Consider the following 22,220-nt stretch of genomic DNA (forward strand, 5'->3'; position numbering starts at 1 on the left):
CCTTTCTGTCTTTTGTTTTTGCCTCCTTTTTGTTTCCCTCTATCTCCCTGCATTGGTTCCCATCCCCCTGCCATATTAGTTTAACTCCTCCCCAACAGCACTAGCAAACACTCCCCCGAGGACATTGGTTCCGATTCTGCCCAGGTGCAGACCGTCCGGATTGTACTGGTCCCACCTCCCCCAGAACCGGTTCCAATGCCCCAGGAATTTGAATCCCTCCCTGCTGCACCATTGCTCAAGCCACGTATTCATCTGAGGTGGTGGGTGGGACTGGTTTGCCGCACACTCCTTCCGCTGCCTGGGCTTGATTTCTGCATGCTTTCGATGTTGAGACTCTAGGTGCTCAGCGCCCTCCCAGATGCTCTTCCTCCACTTAGGGCGGTCTTTGGCCAGGGACTCCCAGGTGTCAGTGGGGATGTTGCACTTTATCAGGGAGGCTTTGAGGGTATCCTTGTAACGTTTCCGCTGCCCACATTTGGCTCGCTTGCCGTGAAGGAGTTCCGAGCAGAGCGCTTGCTTTGGGAGTCTTAAGTAGAATGTTAAACGTGCCCTGACATGACAATGAATGTACTGGTATCACAGAGAGGGATGTACAAATCACTTTGCTAATGAGAACTAGAAACCGAGGAATGTGCAGCACCATGAACATAAGAACATAAGAAATAGGAGCAGGAGTCGGCCACACCCATCCCCTCAAGCCTGCTCTGCCATTCAGTATGATCATGACTGAACTACCTCAACTCTACTTCCTGCCTGATCCTCATATCACTTGATTCCCTCAGTCTTGAATATACTCAAAGATTCAACATCCACAGCCCTCTGAGTGAAGAAATCATAGAGTCATAGAAATTTACAGCACGGAATGAGGCCATTGCAGCCCATCGTGTCTGCGCCGGCTGACCACGAGCTGTCCAGCCTAATCCCACTTTCCACCTCGAGGTCTGTAGCCCTGTAGGTTACGGCACTTCAGGTGCACATCCAAGTGCTTTTTAAATGTGGTGAGGGTTTCTGCCTCTACCACCCTTTCAGGCAGTGAGTTCCAGAACCCCACAACCCTCTGGGTTAAAGTATTTCCCCTCATAGATATGTTAAAAGAAAAAGATTAGTGAAGACAAATGTAGGTCCCTTGCAGTCAGATTCAGGTGAATTTATAATGGGAAACAAAGAAATGGCAGACCAATTGAACAAATACTTTGGTTCTGTCTTCACGCAGGAAGACATAAATAACCTTCCGGATGTACTAGGGGACAGAGGGTCTAGTGAGAAGGAGGAACTGGAGGATATCCTTTTATGCGGGAAATTGTGTTCGGGAAATTGATGGGATTGAAGGCCGATAAGTCCCCAGGGCCTGATAGTCTGCATCCCAGAGTACTTAAGGAAGTGGCAATAGAAATAGTGGATGTATTGGTGGTCATTTTCCAACAGTCGATTGACTCTGGATCAGTTCCTATGGACTGGAGGGTAGCTAATGTAATACCACTTTTTTTAAAAAGGAGGGAGAGAGAAAAGGGGTAATTATAGATCGGTTAGCCTGACATCAGTAGTAAGGAAAATGTTGGAATCAATCATTAAGGATGAAATAGCAACGCATTTGGAAAGCAGTGACAGGATCGGTCCAAGTCAGCATGGATTTATGAAAGGGAAATCATGCTTGACGAATATTCTGGAATTTTTTGAGGATGTAACTAGTCGAGTGGACAAGGGAGAACCAGTGAATGTGGTGTATTTAGACTTTCAAAAGGCTTTTGACAAGGTCCCACACAAGAGATTGGTGTGCAAAATCAAAGCACATGGTATTGGGGGTAATGTACTGACGTGGATAGAGAACTGGTTGGCAGTCAGGAAGCAGAGAGTCGGGATAAACAGGTCCTTTTCAGAATGGCAGGCAGTGACTAGTGGAGTGCCGCAGGGCTCAGTGCTGGGACCCCAGCTCTTTACAATATACATTAATGATTTAGATGAAGGAATTGAGTGAAATATCTCCAAGTTTGCAGCTGACACTAAACTGGGTGGCGGTGTGAGCTGTGAGGAGGACGCTATGAGACTGCAGGGTCACTTGGATAGGCTAGGTGAGTGGGCAAATGCATGGCAGATGCAGTATAATGTGGATAAATGTGAGGTTATCCACTTTGAGGGCAAAAACTCAAAGGCAGAATATTATCTGCATGGCGGCAGATTAGGAAAAGGGGAGGTGCAACGAGACATGGGTGTCATAGTTCATCATCATTGAAAGTTGGCATGCAGGTACAGCAGGCAGTAAAGGTGGCAAATGGTATGCTGGCCTTCATAGCTAGGGGATTTGAGTATAGGAGCAGGGAGGTCTTACTGCAGTTGTACAGGGCCTTGGTGAGACCTCACCTGAAATATTGTGTTCAGTTTTGGTCATCTAATCTGAGGAAGGATGTACTTGCTATTGAGGGAGTGCAGCGAAGGTTCACCAGACTGATTCCAGGGGTGGCTGGACTGACATATGAGGAGAGACTGGATCAACTGGGCCTTTATACACTGGAGTTTAGAAGGATGAGAGGGGCTCTCATAGAAACGTATAAGATTCTGACAGGACTGGACAGGTTAGATGCAGGAAGAATGTTCCTGACGTTGGGGAAGTCCAGAACCAGGGGACACAGTCTTAGGATAAGGGGTAAGCCATTTCGGACTGAGATGAGGAGTAACTTCTTCACTCAGAGAGTTGTTAACCTGTGGAATTCCCTGCCGCAGAGAGTTGTTGATGTCAGTTCATTGGATATATTGAAGAGGGAGTTAGATATGGCCCTTACGGCTAAAGGGATCAAGGGGTATGGAGAGAAAGCAGGAAAAGGGGTACTGAGGAAATGATCAGCTATGATCATATTGAATGGTGGTGCAGGCTCGAAGGGCCGAATGGCCTACTCCTGCACCTATTTTCTATATTTCTAATCCCCTCTAAACCTCCTACCAATTACTTTAAATCTATGCCGCCTGGTTGTTGACCCCTCTGCTAAGGGAAATAGGTCCTTCCTGTCCACTCTATCTGGGCCCCTCATAATTATCTCTCCATTTTAATCCTAAATGGCCGACCCCTTTTCCTGAAACTATGACCCCTAGTTCTATGCTCTCCAGCCAGGGCAAACAGCCTCTTAACTGCATAAAAGGTTACTACACAAGATAAGAGTTCATCGTGTTGGGTTAATGTATTAGCATGGATAGAGGATTGGCTAACTAACAGAAAACAGAGAGTCGGGATATATGGGTCATTTTCAGGTTGGCAAAAGTGAGGTGCTATAGGGATCAGTGCTGGGGCCTCAACTATTTAATATATATTAATGACTTGGATGAAGGGACCGAATGTATTGTAGCCAAATTTGCTGATAATACAATAGGTGGAAAAGCAAGTTGTGAGGAGGACACAGAGTCAGCAAAGGGATATAGATAGGCTGAGTGAGTGGGCAAACATTTGGTAGATGGAGTATAATGTGGGAAAATGTGAAGTTTGATAGGAAAAATAAAAATATTATTTAAATAGAGAGAGACGAATGCTGTGGTACAGAGGGATCTGGGGGTTCTCATATATGACACACAAAAAGTTAGTATGCAGATATAGCAAGTAATCAGGAAGATAAATGGAATGTTGGCCTTTATTGCAAGGGGGTGGAGTATAAAAGCAGAGAAGTCCTGCTACAACTGTACAGGGTATTGGTGAGACCACACCTGGAGTAATGCATAGTTTTGGTCTCCGTATTTAAGAAGCGATATACTTCCATTGGACATAGTTCAGAGAAGGTTCACTAGATTGATTCCTGAGATGAAGGGGTGTCTTGTGAAGAAAAGTTAAGCAGGTGGGTTGAGCCTGTACTCATTGGAGTTTAGAAGAATGAGAGGTGATCTTAATGAAACATAAGATACCAAGGGGGCACGACAGGGTGGATGCAGAGAGGATGACTCGAACACAAGGACACCCAAATCCCTTTGCATACCAACATTTACTGGTCTCTCAACTTTAAAAAAAATATTCTGCTTTTCTGTATTTCCTACTAAAGTAGATAATTTAACATTTCCCCACATTTTACTCCATCTGCCACCTCCTTGCCCACTCACTTATGCTGTCTTTATCCCTTTCAACCTCTTTGCATCCTCCTCACAGCTTACTTTCCCACTTATCTTTGTATCGTCAGCAAACTTGGATACATTAAACTATGTCCCCTCATCTCAGTCATTAATATAGATTGTAACTAGCAGAGGCCCCAGCACCGATCCCTGCAGCACCCCACTAGTTACAGCCTGTCAACCCGGGCCTGTACTCCTTGGAGTTCAGAGGAATGAGAGGTGATCTTATCGAAATATATAAGATAATGAGGGGGCTCGACAAGGTGGATGCAGTGAGGATGTTTCCACTCATAGGGGAAACTAAAACTAGGGGACATAGTCTCAGAATAAGGGGCCGCCCATTTAAAACTGAGATGAGGAGGAACTTCTTCTGTCAGAGGGTTGTAAATCTGTGGAATTCTCTGCCCAGAGAGTAGTGGAGGCTGGGTCATTGAATATATTTAAGGCGGGGATAGACAGATTTTTGAGCAATAAGGGAATAAGGGGTTATGGGGAGCAGGCAGGAAAATGGAGCTGAGTCCATAATCAAATCAGCCATGAGCTTATTTAATGGTAGAGCAGGCTCGAGGGGTCAAATGGCCTACTCCTGCTCCTATTTCTTATGTTCTTATTTCCTCTGGTTGGAAAATCAAGAAAACAATCTTTAAAATTAGAGCCAGTCAATTCAGGCGGAGAATTAGGAAGTACTTTATCACACAAAGGGTGATAGAAATCAGGATTTCTCTCCTTTAAAGTGCTGGGAAGTCACGGGAATGTTGTACAAACACGGTTAGATGCTTGTCCACTATTCTCACTTGTCCACTATTCTCACTCGTGATTATTTCCCAGTGGTACACTCTCAGTCTTATCATTTTTTTTTAAATAGAGTTTCTTCGAAGAGGAAGATGGAAAGGAATACATCTACAAGGAACCCAAGCTGACAAGACTGTCAGAAATATCCGAGAGACTCCTCAAACTGTATGGGGACAAGTTTGGAGCTGAGAATGTGAAAATAATCCAGGATTCGAACAAGGTAAGCTTTGCTCCTTACTGCCTTGTTTGGAAGAAAGACTTGCATTTATATAGTGCCTTTCACAACCACCGGATGTCTCAAAGCGCTTTACAATGCAGTACTTGTTTTTTTTTTAAGTGTCGTCACTGTTGTAAACAGTGTAGGAAATCCAGCAGTTAATGTTCACTGTGCATAGCAAGCTCCCACAAACAGCAATGACCAGATAATCTGATCTTAGTGATGTTGGTTGAGGGATAAATATTGGCCAGGGATAACTCCCCTGCTCTTCTTCAGCATCTTTTACATCTGAGAGAGCAAACAGGGCCTCGGTTTAACATCTCATCCGAAAGACGGCATATCTGACAGTGCAGCACACCCTCAGCACTGCACTGGAGTGTCAGCCTGGATTTTGTGCTCAAGTACCTGGAGTGGGGCTCGAATTCACAACCTTCTGATTCAGAGGTGAATGTGCTGCCCACTGAGCCACAGCTGACTCTGACTTTTAGGGAACTGGGGATCCATCCTTTCACCGAGATGGTTACAGCCTGACCTCGTCCTAGGGCCAAGTGTTCATGCTCTGGTACGTGTATCAAACTGTTTATCATATACAATGTGTCTACCCTCCAAACTGTTGGTTTACACTCAATATAATCACATCTCCTAATCGATTCTTTTATTCACTCTTGCTTTGGCCTACCATGGTTAAAAAAGCAAAGCCTTGTTGTTCTTCCTTATCTTCTCATCTTCTATCTAATTGATTCTGTGGAATGCTTTGTTGATATTGCCTTGGCGATCTGTTTGCATTTCAACTCTGTCTAACTCAACTTTCCAGTAAAAGCGAGAAGAATAAGGCAGCTCGGCAGAAGATGTTGTCAGTGAGTGCAGGGCCACCTCCCCACCCACAGACAGCAAGGCTAGCATTCCCGGATGGCTTGCAGCCCGGAACACCCAGCAGACTGCCCCTCTCATCCTCTTTTATCCCTCAATCAGTATCACTAAAAACAGATTATCTGCTCGTTATCCATCATCATCATGTGCAATCCCTCGAACGAGGATGACTTGTTTCCACAAGAATTCATCAATGTTTCAATGAAGGACCCCATGTTCCAGTCCTGAACTCCAGTTGAAGGGGTGGAAGATGCCTGTGTGTGGATTTATTTAACGTGTGGTGACCATTGCACACCATCCACCACATGGGCTTGTCAGAGCTAGGTCTTGGTCCAATGGCAAGGGTTAACCAGGACGATTGGAGACCGGCTCTGCTGCATAGACCTAGTGCGCACACATATCTCACTGTGGGCTGGCCCGTGCTGCCCCTGGGCCCTCGCCTCTTCTGGGCCCCGCACCCTCATTCGCCGCTCCTTCGTCCACGATGTTCCAGGGCCCGCCGCTCCAACTCTATTTATAGCCCCGACCTGCGGTGGTTTTATCACGTTGCTGTTTGAGAGAGTTTGCTGTGCGCAAAGTGGCTGCCGCATTTCCCACATTATAACAATGATTGCACTCCAAAAAAAAAGTACTTCATTGGCTGTAAAGTGCTCTGAGATGTCCGGTGGTCATCAACGGCGTTGTATAAACGCAAGTCTGTCTTCTTTCCATCTCTCCCAGGAGGGCTTCCAGGTCTTCCTGTGAAAAGGTTCCCAGCCCTTTAGCAGAATGCTGCCCTGTCGGAGTACACCATGGGCACCTGTGACAGCTTCATGGTTCTTGCGAGAGGCACTTCACAGCAAGGCGGGAGATGCCGTGAGCGGATAAAATGCAATGGACCGCAGAACCAAATTCTGCATCCCCTCTTCGCTGTCCCCCAGTGCTCTGATGAAGAAAGTGGTCTTTACAGAGACTGCGCTGTTTCTGCACTGAAGTTTCCCTGGGGCCGAAGCCTCTCGCTGTGCTTTAAGAATGCAGTTATGTCAGAACTTACACCGCTTCATATGCAAATTAAGCTACCCAGGAAACCTGCGTTCTGCTCCCTCTGCTAGTGGAAAGCGTAATTTTCCAGTGCCAACGGACAGTGAGGAAATTCCGGGCCCAAGTCAACATTGAAGAATAGGTTAGATAGCTGGTTAAAGGAAAAGGGAATAAAGAGATCTGACAATAGGTGGGAACATGGGATTAGGACAGTACTCATGTGGAGGATAAACACCAACATTGTTGAGCCAAAAGGCCTACTTCCATGCGAATGTTTGTAACGGAGGAACGGCGAGAGTTCATGGCGAAGGTACGACAAATGAGTGTAAAGGGCCAGAAGAGCTGAGGGCCCAGGGGCAGCATGGGCCAGCCCACATTGCGATATGTGTGCACACTAGGCCTGTGCAGCAGAGCAGGTCTCCAGTCATCTGGGTTAACCCTTGCCACTGGACCAAGACCTAGCTTTGTCAAACCCATGTGGTGGTTGGTGTGCAACGGCCACCACACGTTTAAAAAATCCATGCTTAGGCATCTTCTACCCCCTCAATAAGAGTTCAGGACTGGAACACTGGGTCCTTCATTGAAACACCTGTGAAATCATCCCTTTTGGTGTGGAAGCAAGTCATCCTTGTTCGAGGTACCGTCTATGATGATGATGACTTCCGTGCTGTAATTCTCATCCTTGTTAGCAAGTCCCTCCATGGCCTCGCCCCTCCCTATCTCTGTAATCTCCTTCAGCCCAACAAACCCCCGAGATGTCTGCGCTCCTCTAATTCAGCCTGAATATCCCTGATTATAATCGCTCAACCATCGGTGGCCGTGCCTTCTGTTGCCTGGGCCCCAAGCTCTGGAACTCCCTCCCTAAACCTCTCCACCTCTCTACCTTTCTTCACGACGCTCCTTAAACCTACCTCTTTGATCAAGCTCCCTGCGCTAATTTCTACTTACGAGGCTCGGTGTCAAATTTTATCGCATAATACTCCTGTGAAGTAGCTTGGTATATTTCAATACGTTAAAGGCGCTATATAAATACAAGTTGTTGTATTTCTATGCAACTCTGCTGGGAGAGGCTTTCAGACATCTCGAGACTGGATATCTGCTGGCCAATATGGTTTGTAAAGAGTATTGGTTTTAGCCCATCTGGGAGTGTTTGAATGCCTTTCTCGTTGACACAGCCAAAGGCTGCCTCAGATCGCCAACAACAGCATTCCTTGAGCAACCAAAGTGAAAAGATTTGTGTGTTTGGAGCAAAGGCCGCTCGGCTTTTCCCCTTTTGGGCCCTCCGAGGGTCTCCTACCCCTCGCATCCTTTCCATTATTGGCCAGTGACGATGGCCTGGTCTTGACTTCTGTCCACACACACGGACAATTCCAGTCCATAACTAGCTGGCAGGGTTCAACCTCTACCAGGGTAAGAGCAACCTTTATATTTGGAGTTGGCAGGGTCAAGTTGTGCACATCAGAGAGCTCCTCAGCATGGGATGATATCCCGGTAGGGGTGCGTCCTGTTTGACGCAAATGCAGCCGTGAAATCAAATTACCAGTTAACTTAAATATAGGTTGAGACAAGTATTTCCAGATGTAAGTATACAATACAGAAATGGACTCCTTCAGTTGGCAGTGCATTCGTACTGTAACCCAGAATATGTTGCCAGGTTTTCATTTCAGCAATACCATCAGCTCCAGTGTCTGTTATAACATCATCATCATAGGCATTCCCTCGGAATCGAGGAAGACTTGCTTCCACTCTTAAAATGAGTCCTTAGATGGCTGAACAGTCCAATATGAGAGCCACAGTCCCTGTCACAGGTGGGACAGATAGTCGTTGGGAGAAAGGGTGGGTGGGACTGGTTTGCCGCACGCTCTTTCCGCTGCCTGTGCTTGATTTCTGCATTCTCTCGCCGTTGAGACTTGAGGGGCTCAGCGCCCTCCCAGATGCACTTCCTCCACTTAGGGCAGTCTTTGGCCAGGGACTTTGGCCATGGGGCCACCATCAGCCCATGCCTCAGTGGGTAGCACTCTCAGCTCTTCAAGTCCCACTCCAGAGACTTGAGGACATATTCCAGGCTGACGCTCCAGTGCAGCACTGAGCGAGTGATGCCATGTTGGAGGTGCCGTCTTTCGGATGAGACGTTAAACTGAGGCCTTGAGTGCCCTCTGAGATGGATGTAAAAGATCCCACAGCATTACTCGAAGTGTTCTCCCTGGTGTCCTGGCCAACATTTATATTTCTACCAGCATCACTAAAAGAACAGATGATCTGGTCATTATCTCATTGCTGTTTGTGGGAACTTGCTGTGCGCAAATGGGCTGCCGTGTGTCCTACATTGCAACAGTGACTACACTCCAAAAGTACTTTGCAATGTCTTGATGTCATTACAGGTGCTCTAAAAATGCAAGATCTCTCTCGATCTAAATCGGCTCCTTTTTGATCTTATATGGTGATTTAACAGCGGTCTGTAATTTTATGCTAACTTGTGGAAACTACAATACTAGACGTAAAGCCCCCTATGGGTACTGTTGAAGCGAGCTTTAAAATCATGGTGAAGATTTTCCACTGATGCCTCTGGTGACAATTAACCTCATTCGTGAGTGGGCAGAGCCAACCTACTTTACCCACAAAGTTTCCTTTTTATTTAATGTGGATACTGTAGTGTCCCTGCACCTTGCTACTGAATCACACGAGGCATGTACTGCAGAGACGGTCACTGCGTGACCTTTTTTATTCCCAGGACCAAGAAGTGATGACCCTGCGTGGGACCTCCCTTTAAATACCTGAGTGCCCAGGTGAGGAGTGTCTCCCACAAGTTCACCCCCTGTGGTCAAGGTGTGCATTTCCAGGACATATATACAGTGTAGAGTGTGGTTGCATGAAGGTTGCAGTTATATGAAGGTTACAGTTGTATGAAAGTTGCATACATGACAAATACATCGAGGTACAAGTCATATTCGGAACAGGGCTAAACAAGATACTTCAAAAGCAGACGGTGCAGTGGCGTGACACACTGCCATCGTGCTTTCCAGAGAAGAAATTGAACAAACAGAACCGATTCACAAATCAGCAAAAGTAGCAACGGAGGTTAACAAAGTGCAAACAAAACTCTTTATAGAGGAATGGCATTCGAAAGCAGAGAAGTAGGTTTAAACTGGTATAGAAACTTGGTTAGACCACACTTTGAGTGCTGTGCTCAATTCTGGTCTCCAAATTACAAAAGGGATATAGAGGCACTGGAGAAGGTGCAAAAAAGCTGATACCAGAACTGAGAGGGTATAACTTATCAGAAAAGACTGAACTGGCTGGGGCTCTTCGCTCTGGAAAAGAGAAGGATGAAAGGTGACCAAATAGAGGTCGTTAAAATTATGAAAGTGTTTTATAGGGTAGGCGTAAAGATGTTTTGATTTGTTGAGGAGTCCAAAACTAGGGGCCGTAAATATAAGCTAGTTATTAATAAATTCAATAGGGAATTCAAGCAAAACTTCTTTACTCAGTGAGTGGTGAGAATGTGGAACTCAGTGCCGCATAAAACAGTTGAGGTGAGCAGCATTGGTGTATTTAAGGGGAAGCATTCTCCAATCTATATATTCAAGATTGAGGCTGATAGATTCTCGAGCACTGAGGGAATCAAGAGATATGGGGATAGTGCAGGAAAGTGGAGTTGAGGTCGAAGATGCGTTCCCAGAAATTCTGAAACAATGCTTGCTAACAAAGTACTGTTCAATTAACCTCTGCATTTTGCAAAGCCTTTCCTCAATATATTATAAGACTATAGCATCAGATTATTAAAACTTGTACCAAATGTCTCTGCATGAGAATAACTTGGATAGGGGGTGGAGGAGGAGGCGGCAGAGGAACAGTTTGAGACTGGTTTGGATGCTCATCAAATATTCTAGTCCATTTTGATTTGGGACATGGATCCCTCACGTCACCTCACCACCTCCACCCCAGCAATGCAGTGTAGTAGATGTTCACTAGTGTTGCCAGCTGTCGGAGGATGGGGGGGGGGGAGACGTACAGAGTGACTAGGTGAGTGGGTAAAAATTTGAAAGATGGAGTATAATGTTGGAAAGTGTGAGGTCATGCACTTTGGCAGAAAAAAAATCAAAGAGCAAGTTATTATTTAAATGGAGAAAGATTGCAAAGTGCCACAGTACAGCGGGACCTGGGGGCACTTGTGCATGAAACACAAAAGAATAGTATGCAGGTACAGCAATGATCAGGAAGGCCAATGGAATCTTGGCCTTTATTGCAAAGGGGATGGAGTATAAAAGCAGGGAAGTCTTGCTACAGTTATACACAGTATTGGTGAGGCCACAGCTGTAATACTGCATGCAATTTTGGTTTCCATATTTACGAAAGGATATACTTGCTTTGGAGGCAGTTCAGAGAAAGTTCACTAGATTGAATCCGAGGATGAAGGGGTTGACTTATGAGGAAAGATTGAGTAAGTTGGGCCTCTACTCATTGGAATTCAGAAGAATGAGAGGTGATCTTATCGAAATGTATAAGATTATGAGGGGGCTTGACAAGGTGGATGCAGAGAGGATGTTTCCACTGATGAGGGAGACTAGAACTAGAGGGCATGATCTCAGAATAAGGGGCTGCCCATTTAAAACTGAGATGAGGAGAAATTTCTTCTCTGAGGGTTGTAAATCTGTGGAATTTGCTGCCTCAGAGAGCTGTGGAAGCTGGGACATTGAATAAATTTAAGACAGAAATACAGTTTCTTAAACAATAAGGATATAAGGGGTTATGGGGAGCGGGCGGGGAAGTGGAGCTGAGTCTATGATCAGATCAGCCATGATATTGAATGGCAGAGCAGGCTCGAGGGGTAGTATGGCCTACTCTCCTGTTCCTATTTCTTATGTTCTTATGTAATCTGCACAGTTATTTCACCAAACAAACCCTGATTGATCTAAAGTTCTGTTTATTTATTAATTAGATCATTTAATTAGATCTCACCTTAGCTGCAGCATAATACATTGGGCTGGATTTTAGGCTTTTCTGTTTTGGGGTGAAAACGGAGGTGGGGCGGGAAAGTTACCGGCCGGGAATAGTTTGCACTTTGGTAAGGAAGTTTTGGTATCTGGGTCCTGCGTCAGGGGGCGCAGTGCGAAGGGAGGCGTTGTACACTTTTCGTGGCGCAAGGATGGGAAACTCGGCAACTAAAGTGCCGGGCCGTGTGCGCTCGGAGAGAGGTCTGGGGGGGCGCGGGGGGGCCTTAAAAACAAAACAAAACACAAAAACATTCCCAAAACATTGCCTACACCACCACAACACAAATCGCTAAACAATTAAAGGACCAAACACTGGCACTGACCTTCGGAGTACTTTACCTTCCTCACCGCCGGCTATGCCGGACCGCTCTGATTTCCCAAGCGGTCATTGCAGGCGCACTTCCAGGCGGACGGATCGGGCAAAAGTCCAAACTCCTGCCGATGCTGCACCGAGAGGCATTGCACACCTGGCGCAGCTCTTCCCAGCGGTGCTGCTCCGCGCTACCGCAAAACGGGACCCGAGGATCGCGGCGGGACACAGGACACCTCACCACCGCCTTTCACACCGCTCTGGGGTGAAACCCCGAGCGCAAAGGGCCGGGAAATCCAGCCCCTTGTGCTTTATGTGGTGCAACACTCTGCTGTCCTAAAATAACTGTTTACAAAGAGCAATGTCACAGGAGGCCCACTACAATATCTAGTCTTTTTTTTGTTTTAAGATCTGACTACATTTATGAAACTGTGTTGAGTGGGTTTTTCTTTCTTTTACTTTTTAGGTAAATGCAAAAAACCTGGACCAGAAATTTGCATATATTCAGGTAACATTCGTCAATCCTTACTTTGAAGAAAAAGAACTGCCTGAAAGGAAGACGCATTTTGAGAGAAACCACAATATCACACGCTTCGTCTTCGAGACTCCGTACACATTGTCTGGGAAGAAGCAAGGAGGGGTCGAGGAGCAGTGCAAAAAGCGAACAGTTCTAACAAGTAAGGCCGGCTTTACGCAAGTAGTTAAATAACAAGAAGCAGAAAGATGATGCATGTTTCAAAGATGGAATAATCCCACTGGTCACCTGTCAGAAACTAGAGTCTGTCATTGCATTAACATTGTTTGCCACTCTCAGTATGTACTATTCCAGCCCCACTCCAGAGACTTGAGCACATAATCCAGGCTGGCACTCCAGTGCAGTGCTGAGGGAGTGCTGCACCATCGGAGATGCAGACTTTTGGATGAAACCTTAAACTTGGATCCCGTCTGGCCTCTCGGGTGGATGTAAAACATTCCCTGTCACTATTTGAAGGAGGGTTCTCCCAGTAGCCTGTACAACACACATTCCTCAACCAACACCACTAAAACAGATTATCTGATCATATATTACATTGCTTATTGTGGGAGCTTGCTGTGCGTGAATTTGGCGTTTGCATTTCCTACATTACAATAGTTGCACTCCAACAGCAGTACATTATTGGCTCTGAAGCACTTTGGTATGTAAACATAGAAACATAGAAACATAGAAAATAGGTGCAGGAGTAGGCCATTCGGCCCTTCTAGCCTGCACCGCCATTCAATGAGTTCATGGCTGAACATTCAACTTCAGTACCCCATTCCTGCTTTCTCGCCATACCCCTTGATCCCCCTAGCAGTAAGGACCTCATCTAACTCCTTTTTGAATATATTTAGTGAATTGGCCTCAACAACTTTCTGTGGTAGAGAATTCCACAGGTTCACCACTCTCTGGGTGAAGAAGTTCCTCCGCATCTCGGTCCTAAATGGCTTACCCCTTATCCTTAGACTGTGACCCCTGGTTCTGGACTTCCCCAACATTGGGAACATTCTTACTGCATCTAACCTGTCTAACCCCGTCAGAATTTTATATGTTTCTATGAGGTCCCCTCTCATTCTTCTGAACTCCAGTGAATACAAGCCCAGTTGATCCAGTCTTTCTTGATAGGTCAGTCCCGCCATCCCGGGAATCAGTCTGGTGAACCTTCGCTGCACTCCCTCAATAGCAAGAATGTCCTTCCTCAGGTTAGGAGACCAAAACTGTACACAATACTCCAGGTGTGGCCTCACCAATGCCCTGTACAACTGTAGCAACACCTCCCTGCCCCTGTACTCAAATCCCCTTGCTATGAAGGCCAACATGCCATTTGCTTTCTTAACCGCCTGCTGCACCTGCATGCCAACCTTCAATGACTGATGTACCATGACACCCAGGTCTCTTTGCACCTCCCCTTTTCCTAATCTGTCACCATTCAGATAATAGTCTGTCTCTCTGTTTTTACCACCAAAGTGGATAACCTCACATTTATCCACATTATACTTCATCTGCCATGCATTTGCCCACTCACCTAACCTATCCAAGTCGCTCTGCAGCCTCACAGCATCCTCCTCGCAGCTCACACTGCCACCCAACTTAGTGTCATCCGCAAATTTGGAGATACTACATTTAATCCCCTCATCTAAATCATTAATGTACAGTGTAAACAGCTGGGGCCCCAGCACAGAACCTTGTGGCACCCCATTAGTCACTGCCTGCCATTCTGAAAAGTACCCATTTACTCCTACTCTTTGCTTCCTGTCTGACAACCAGTTCTCAATCCATGTCAGTACACTACCCCCAATCCCATGTGCTCTAACTTTGCACATCAATCTCTTGTGTGGGACCTTGTCGAACGCCTTCTGAAAGTCCAAATATACCACATCAACTGGTTCTCCCTTATCCACTCTACTGGAAACATCCTCAAAAAATTCCAGAAGATTTGTCAAGCATGATTTCCCTTTCACAAATCCATGCTGACTTGGACCTATCATGTCACCTCTTTCCAAATGCACTGCTATGACATCCTTAATAATTGATTCCATCATTTTACCCACTACCGATGTCAGGCTGACCGGTCTATAATTCCCTGTTTTCTCTCTCCCTCCTTTTTTAAAAAGTGGGGTTACATTGGCTACCCTCCACTCCATAGGAACTGATCCAGAGTCAATGGAATGTTGGAAAATGACTGTCAACGCATCCACTATTTCCAAGGCCACCTCCTTAAGTACTCTGGGATGCAGTCCATCAGGCCCTGGGGATTTATCGGCCTTCAATCCCATCAATTTCCCCAACACAATTTCCCGGCTAATAAGGATTTCCCTCAGTTCCTCCTCCTTACTAGACCCCCCGACCCCTTTTATAACCGGAAGGTTGTTCGTGTCCTCCTTCGTGAATACCGAACCAAAGTACTTGTTCAATTGGTCCGCCATTTCTTTGTTCCCCGTTATGACTTCCCCTGATTCTGACTGCAGGGGACCTACGTTTGTCTTTACTAACCTTTTTCTCTTTACATATCTATAGAAACTTTTGCAATCCGTCTTAATGTTCCCTGCAAGCTTCTTCTCATACTCCATTTTCCCTGCCCTAATCAAACCCTTTGTCCTCCTCTGCTGAGTTCTAAATTTCTCCCAGTCCCCAGGTTCGCTGCTATTTCTGGCCAATTTGTATGCCACTTCCTTGGCTTTAATACTATCCCTGATTTCCCTTGATAGCCACGGTTGAGCCACCTTCCCTTTTTTATTTCTATGCCAGACAGGAATGTACAATTGTTGTAGTTCATCCATGCGGTCTCTAAATGTCTGCCATTGCCCATCCACAGTCAACCCCTTAAGTATCATTCGCCAATCCATCTCAGCCAATTCACGCCTCATACCTTCAAAGTTAGCCTTCTTTAAGTTCTGGACCATGGTCTCTGAATTAACTGTTTCATTCTCCATCCTAATGCAGAATTCCACCATATTATGGTCACTCTTCCCCAAGGAAGAGTGTTGGGCTTTTTTGTGATTTTTGTGGGGGGGTTTTTTTTTTTTTTTTTGGGCAGTAAAACCAGAGATATATAGAAACATAGAAAATAGGTGCAGGAGTAGGCCATTCGGCCCTTCTAGCCTGCACCGCCATTCAATGAGTTCATGGCTGAACATGCAACTTCAGTACCCCATTCCTGCTTTCTTGCCATACCCCTTGATCCCTCTAGTAGTAAGGACTTCATCTAACTCCTTTTTGAATATATTTAGTGAATTGGCCTCAACAACTTTCTGGGGTAGAGAATTCTACAGGTTCACTACTCTCTGGGTGAAGAAGTTTCTCCTCATCTCGGTCCTAAATGGCTTACCCCTTATCCTTAGACTGTGACCCCTGGTTCTGGACTTCCCCAACATTCTTCCTGCATCTAACCTGTCTTAAACCCATCAGAATTTTAAACGTTTCTATGAGGTCCCCTCTCATTCTTCTGAACTCCAGTGAATACAAGCCCAGTTGATCCAATCTTTCTTGATAGGTCAGTCCCGCCATCCCGGGAATCAGTATGGTGAACCTTCGCTGCACTCCCTCAATAGCAAGAATGTCCTTCCTCAGGTTAGGAGACCAAAACTGTACACAATACTCCAGGTGTGGCCTCACCAAGGCCCTGTACAACTGTAGCAACATCTCCCTGCCCCTGTACTCAAATCCCCTCGCAATGAAGGCCAACATGCCATTTGCTTTCTTAACCACCTGCATGCCAACCTATGCCAATATATACAAGTGCCCCCTATAAAAGGGGAGGGGGACACTAAAAACCCGTCAATAAAACAAATTAAACTTTAAAACGTATAAAATCAAATTAAAATTTGGTTGCCGGGGGTGACAATGCACTCCAGTCCCTCCGGCGCCCACCTCTCGCGGAAGGCCGCGAGCGTACCGGTGGACACCGCGTGCTCCATCTCCAGGGAAACCCTGGCCCAGATGTACGCGCAGAAGAGAGGCAGGCAGTCAGACTGAATAACCGCCCGCTGCCTGGACCGGCTGATGGCACCCTTGGCCGTGCCCAGGAGCAGTCCTACGAGGAGGCCCTCGGACCTACCCGCTCCCCTCCGCACAGGGTGCCCAAAGATCAGGAGTGTGGGACTGAAGTGCAACCAGAATTTCAGGAGCAGCCCCTTTAAATATTGGAACAGGGGCTGCAACCTCGCACATTCCATAAAAACGTGGAACAAGGACTCTTCCAGACCGCAGAAATTGCAGGCGGCCTGGGAGCCCGTGAACCGACTTAAAAATTTATTGCACGGGACTGCTCCATGCACCACCCTCCAGGCCAAGTCCCCGATAAATAGTGGGAGGACTCCCGCGTGGAGTGCACTCCATCGGGGACCCCCGCCTCCTCCGGACGGCAAGATGGTACGCCATGGCGTGTCCGGACGGCAGACGAGGATGGCAAGGTTGAGTGTGCAGGAGCAGCCCGTACAGGAAACCCCTCCGCGCAGAACTGAAAGGCACGGAGGGGATTTCCCCGAGGCGGTTCAAGTTGTGAGGCGCCGGCTCCCGAGGGAGGTTCCGGGGTTTGGCGCCGATGAGGAATTCCGTCCGGACGGGGATCAGTTCGGACGGGATCTCCCCACGTGCTTGAGCCTCCTCGATGCACCTAACGGAGTCAGGGCCCAGAGCTGTTTTTAGCGACTCGATGGCATCGGCTGCGCAGCGGACGTCGACCGAATTTAGGCGCCATGCCAGCACGTCTGGTGCCATCCAGCCCGCTCCTCCGCCATCGAGCAGGTCCCTGACCCTGGTCACCTCACCAGCCACAGCCCTCTCGTCCGACTGCCACCTAAAACCTCGGTCATGGAGGTACGGATTCCCGAGCAGCGGCTCCTGCAGGACAGCAACCACTCCAGCCGGTGGAGAGCTGCGCTTGGTGGAGACTTTGTTCCAGACCCTGGTGAGTTACTTGTAAAAGACAGGCAGCTCCTGGACGACGGTCCTGACACACAGGAGCTGCGTGTCGTAGTTGAGGCCGTGCTGCTGGCGGAAGAAATACGTCGCCAGAGCACGCCACCTAAAAAAGTTAATGTCAGAAGTGCGATTCGAGCCCACGCCCCTAGAAAGGGACCATTTTGTCAGCTATTGGGTAACATTTTCTGTATTGTATTTCTAAAGCGCCTTTCATGACCTAACGACATCCCAACACGCTTTACAGCCAATTCAACAGCTCTACAAACCTGTGAGCATCCTCACAGGTGTATACATTACACTGGGTACCAGTGGTGAAAGGACAGCCTGCTAACTTGCTGCGCCCCTGTCATTTTATTTCTACACATGTGAAGAGCAGCCAGAACACTTGGGGGTAGATTTTCGCCTTACCTCCTCCGCATGGTGTGGGTAACTTCACGGAACGAACCTCCCAGCCATTATAGAACCCGTTGGGCAGGTTCTATAATGGACGGGTGAGCGAATCGCTTCACTAGATTAACGCCAGCCACCTCTTCCCCCACCCCCCGGAGATTGTGGTGAAATTTATCTCTTGCTGTTTCTCCTGCTATTTCATTCCATAGAATGCTTGAAAAGTCCTGAAGTTCAGTAATAAGTAGCTTGTTGACATTGCTTCCAGCGACGCACTCCTTCCCGTACGTGAAGAAAAGGATTGCCGTGATGAATGAGCACCAGGTCGAACTGAAGCCCATCGATGTTGCCATCGATGAAATGAACGATCGGACTGCTGAACTGCAAAAGCTGTGCACCTCGAGCGGACTGGACATGATCAAACTTCAGCTCAAACTCCAAGGCTGCGTTTCTGTGCAGGTGAGAACTAACTGGCATGACCTTCAGAAAGTGAGACCACCATGGCTTTCTCTGATCATTTCAAACTCAGACTGTCTTTTTTCAGGAGAGAGAAAGACTGACCTATAACCCCCCCCCTCCCCAACAAGGCCCCAACTCACTGTGTCAAGGATTGGCTGCGATTCAAAGCTACCATCTTGTATGAATAAGCTCTCCCCTCGCTGTGGTAGTTGCGGTAACTTCTTTGTGTTTAGCTCAGCCCCCTGCTGGGCGCATCGAATGAAAACCATTCCACCATTAAATGCTCCAAACATCTCTAGGATGTGTTGAATGGCTCCTCTTTGTCTTAAACTAATGTGTCTAACAGTTTAATGGCGGCCTCATTTCCTCTCGTGAGAGCACATGACACTTGTAGACCCTTTGTTCCGTGTCTACTGGCTTTTTAACAACTAAGCCAGAAATGTCTGCTGGAACTCTGGAAATTAACCCTTTATAACGTGGACCTGACCTTGCATCAGAAACATAACGTAAATGAAACCAAAAATACCTTCCAGGGTAAAATGGTCAAAACTCTCAACAGTATGAGGACATTGGAGAAATCAAGTCGCGAGGTGACACAAGCATGGATAAGGGTAAAGTGGTGGAGGGACTGGAGTTGGGCAATGGAAGGGAGGTGGAAACGAGTGGTAATGGAGGGGGAGGTGGTTTGAAGTTTGTTTGTGTGCAGCTCCTATGTTTACAATGTTCTGTTACCAGGAGGGAATGGCACCTTTTTCTAATTCTGTCTGGGCATCATTATAACACATGGCATATTTAGATTCAGCTGTGGTTGGTGAATAATTAAATCTACTTGTGTTGCCTGCACCTCACATATCATATTTACAATTGGATACAAGAAATCTGGGTAGTAGAGTGGAACTTTGTGAAAAGAATATTAAATGAGGAAGAAGCAAAGGCTACTTCTTGAACAGAGCCCACAGCTGCTGCCACGTCAGACTCTGCACAACTAATTTAAGAAGTTCTGCAAAAATGTCGTCGTCACTCCGAGAGGAAATCCTCTGGAATATCAGGAATTACAGCCTCCATCATTCAAGCCTCGCCGGTTGCTTTCCATTCCAAGGTACCTACAGCAAATGACCCACTGTATTCCCCGAAGAACCTTTAGTGACGTTTATCCCAGTAACCTTCAGTCCTCCAGTGCTGCTAATACAATCTTGTCTGCCCATTGGTGTCAGGAGTGGCACAGTGGGTGGTAGCACTTTCGCCCCTGAGTCAGAAGGTAGAGAATTCATGATCCACTGCAGAAAACTGAGAGCAAAGTCTAGGCTGACACTCCAGTCATGTACTGATGGAGTGCTGCACTGTTGGAGGTGCCGTCTCTTGGTTGTGACGTTGAACCGATGCCCTGTCTGCCCTCTCAGGTGGGCATAAAAGATCCCACGACACTATTCAAAGAAGAGCAGGGGAGTTTTCCCCTGGTGTCCCGATTAATATTTATCCCTCAACCAATATCACAAACAGATTGTCTAGTCATTTATTTCATTGTTGTTTGTGGGAGCTTGCTGTGCATAAATTGGCTGCCGTGTTTCCTATATTACAACAGTGACTAAACTTCATTGGCTGTGAAGTGCTTTGGGACATCCTGAGGTAGTGAAAGGCGCTCTAGAAATGCAAGTTCTTCATAGAATCACAGAATATTACAGCACAGAGGGAGGCCATTCGGTCCATCGAGTTTGTGCCAGCTCTTTCAAAGAGCAGTCCAGTTAGTTCCACTCCCCTGCTCTTTTGCCATACCTCTGCAATTTTTTCTCTTTCAAGTATTTATCCAATTCCCTTTTGAAGATTTTTATAATCTGTATCCACCAGCTATTAGTCAATGCATTTCAAATCCCAACCACTCGTTGCGTAAGAAAGTTTTCTCATGTTGCCTCTGGTTCTTTTGCCTTAAATCTGGGCCCTCTGGTTGTCGACCCTTCAGCCATTGGAAACCATATCTCTTTATTTACTCCATCTAAACCCTCCATGATTTTAAACACCTCTGTCAAATCTCCTCTTGGTCTCTCTGTTCTTGCACCCCCTTTAAATTGTCCCATTAATTGCATATGGTCGCTCCTCATTCTTCCTTCACAAATGTATCAGCTCACACTACTCTGCCACATGTCCGCCCATTGCACCAGCCTGTCAATGTCCTCTTGAAGTCTATCACTATCTTCCCCACTGTTTACTACACTTCCAAATTTCATGTCATCTGCAGATTTCGCAATTGTGCCCTGTACCCCCAAGTCCAGCTCATTAATGTATATCAAAAGCAGCCGTGCTCCCAGTACTGAACCCTGGGGAACACCATTGTATACCTACCACCAGCCATTCACCACAACTCCCTGTTTTCTATCCCTTAGCCAATTCTGTATCCATGCTGCCAATGCCCCTTTTTTTATCCCATGAGCTTCAATTTTGTTAACAAGCCCAATATATGGCACTTTAACAATGCCTTTTGAAAGTCCATATATGCAACATCAACTACACTGCCCTCATGAACCCTCTGTCACCTCATTGAAAAAACTCAATCGAATTAGGTTCTTCTTCCATCCTTACTGTGTTCAAATCGAGACTTACTGCACCAATCCTACTCGAGCTGAAGGGTGTCCATACTGCTGCCTGATTCCCATCTGAAAACTGTGTATACTTAGACTGTGTATTACGCTCCATCATTAATTATACTTGACATTCGTACGGAACATCGAATGTGCATAATTATTGTTCTTGGAGAAGCCGTATTACAGAACTTTCAGCAATCGCACTTGAAGCAAGCCTCCCATCGTAATCTCCATCTTCAAATTTAAACAGATACCTGTTGACTGTGACAAAAATGTTTGCTTAACTTCACCAAGTCAGGGCTAGACAGGATAGATGTAGAGAGGATGTTTCCTCTGTCTGGGGAGTGTACAACCAGGGGTCACAGTCTCAGAATAAGGGGTCGGCCAGTTAGGGCTGAGATGAGGAGAAACAGTCTCTGGAATTCTCCTCCCCAGAGGGTTGTGGAGGCTCAGATAGATTTTTGGATATTAAGGGAATCGAGAGATATGGGGATAGTGCAGGAGAGTGGAGTTGAGGTAGAAGATCAGCCATGATCTCATTCAATGGCGGAGCAGGCCCGAATGGCATACTCCTCCTAATTTTTATCTACTGAAATCTGACGAATCATTTAGCCAGAGCTCGGGCTCTGAGCTGATTCCTTGCTTTTCCTACCATACAGGGTGAAGGTTTCACCTTGCGATCTGTTGCAGGTGAATGCTGGTCCATTGGCCTACGCAAGAGCATTCCTGGATGACACTAAGTCTGGCAAACTGCCAACCAAGAAAGTGAAGCTGCTGAAGGAGATATTCCGGTGAGTGAATGGCACGGATTATTTATCCGATCGAATGCCTGTGACTTTATAAATCTAACAATCACCTTGTTCTTATTCTGCTAGTCACAGACACTTGTGCGGGATGCTCGGTAGAGAGAATTAGATTCTACATGGGCCTTAGATTGTCACCAAACACTGATGTGACCTGTGGACATTGCCTGTTATGAATCTTTTTTTCTTTTGTTTATTTTATTAGTGTGGAATGCAATCTGTAAACTGTGTGCAATGTGATACCCTAAATCACTGCTCAGTCTCATCTC

At 46.5% G+C, this 22,220-nt stretch overlaps 1 protein-coding gene across 1 annotated transcript in view; it reads left to right on the top strand.

Moving 5' to 3' along the window:
* The window catches only part of LOC139265766 (dedicator of cytokinesis protein 11-like), a 304,412-nt gene that overhangs the window by 264,896 nt on the left and 17,296 nt on the right, over positions 1 to 22,220 (top strand). The window contains exons 48-51 of the mRNA XM_070883138.1: positions 4,949 to 5,095; positions 12,753 to 12,963; positions 18,382 to 18,572; positions 21,839 to 21,939. Of these exons, the coding sequence (XP_070739239.1) occupies positions 4,949 to 5,095; positions 12,753 to 12,963; positions 18,382 to 18,572; positions 21,839 to 21,939 (650 nt within the window). The remainder of the gene's footprint in view (positions 1 to 4,948; positions 5,096 to 12,752; positions 12,964 to 18,381; positions 18,573 to 21,838; positions 21,940 to 22,220) is intronic.

The sequence above is a fragment of the Pristiophorus japonicus genome, chromosome 6 (assembly GCF_044704955.1).
Source record: "Pristiophorus japonicus isolate sPriJap1 chromosome 6, sPriJap1.hap1, whole genome shotgun sequence".
Taxonomy (NCBI): Eukaryota; Metazoa; Chordata; class Chondrichthyes; family Pristiophoridae; genus Pristiophorus; species Pristiophorus japonicus.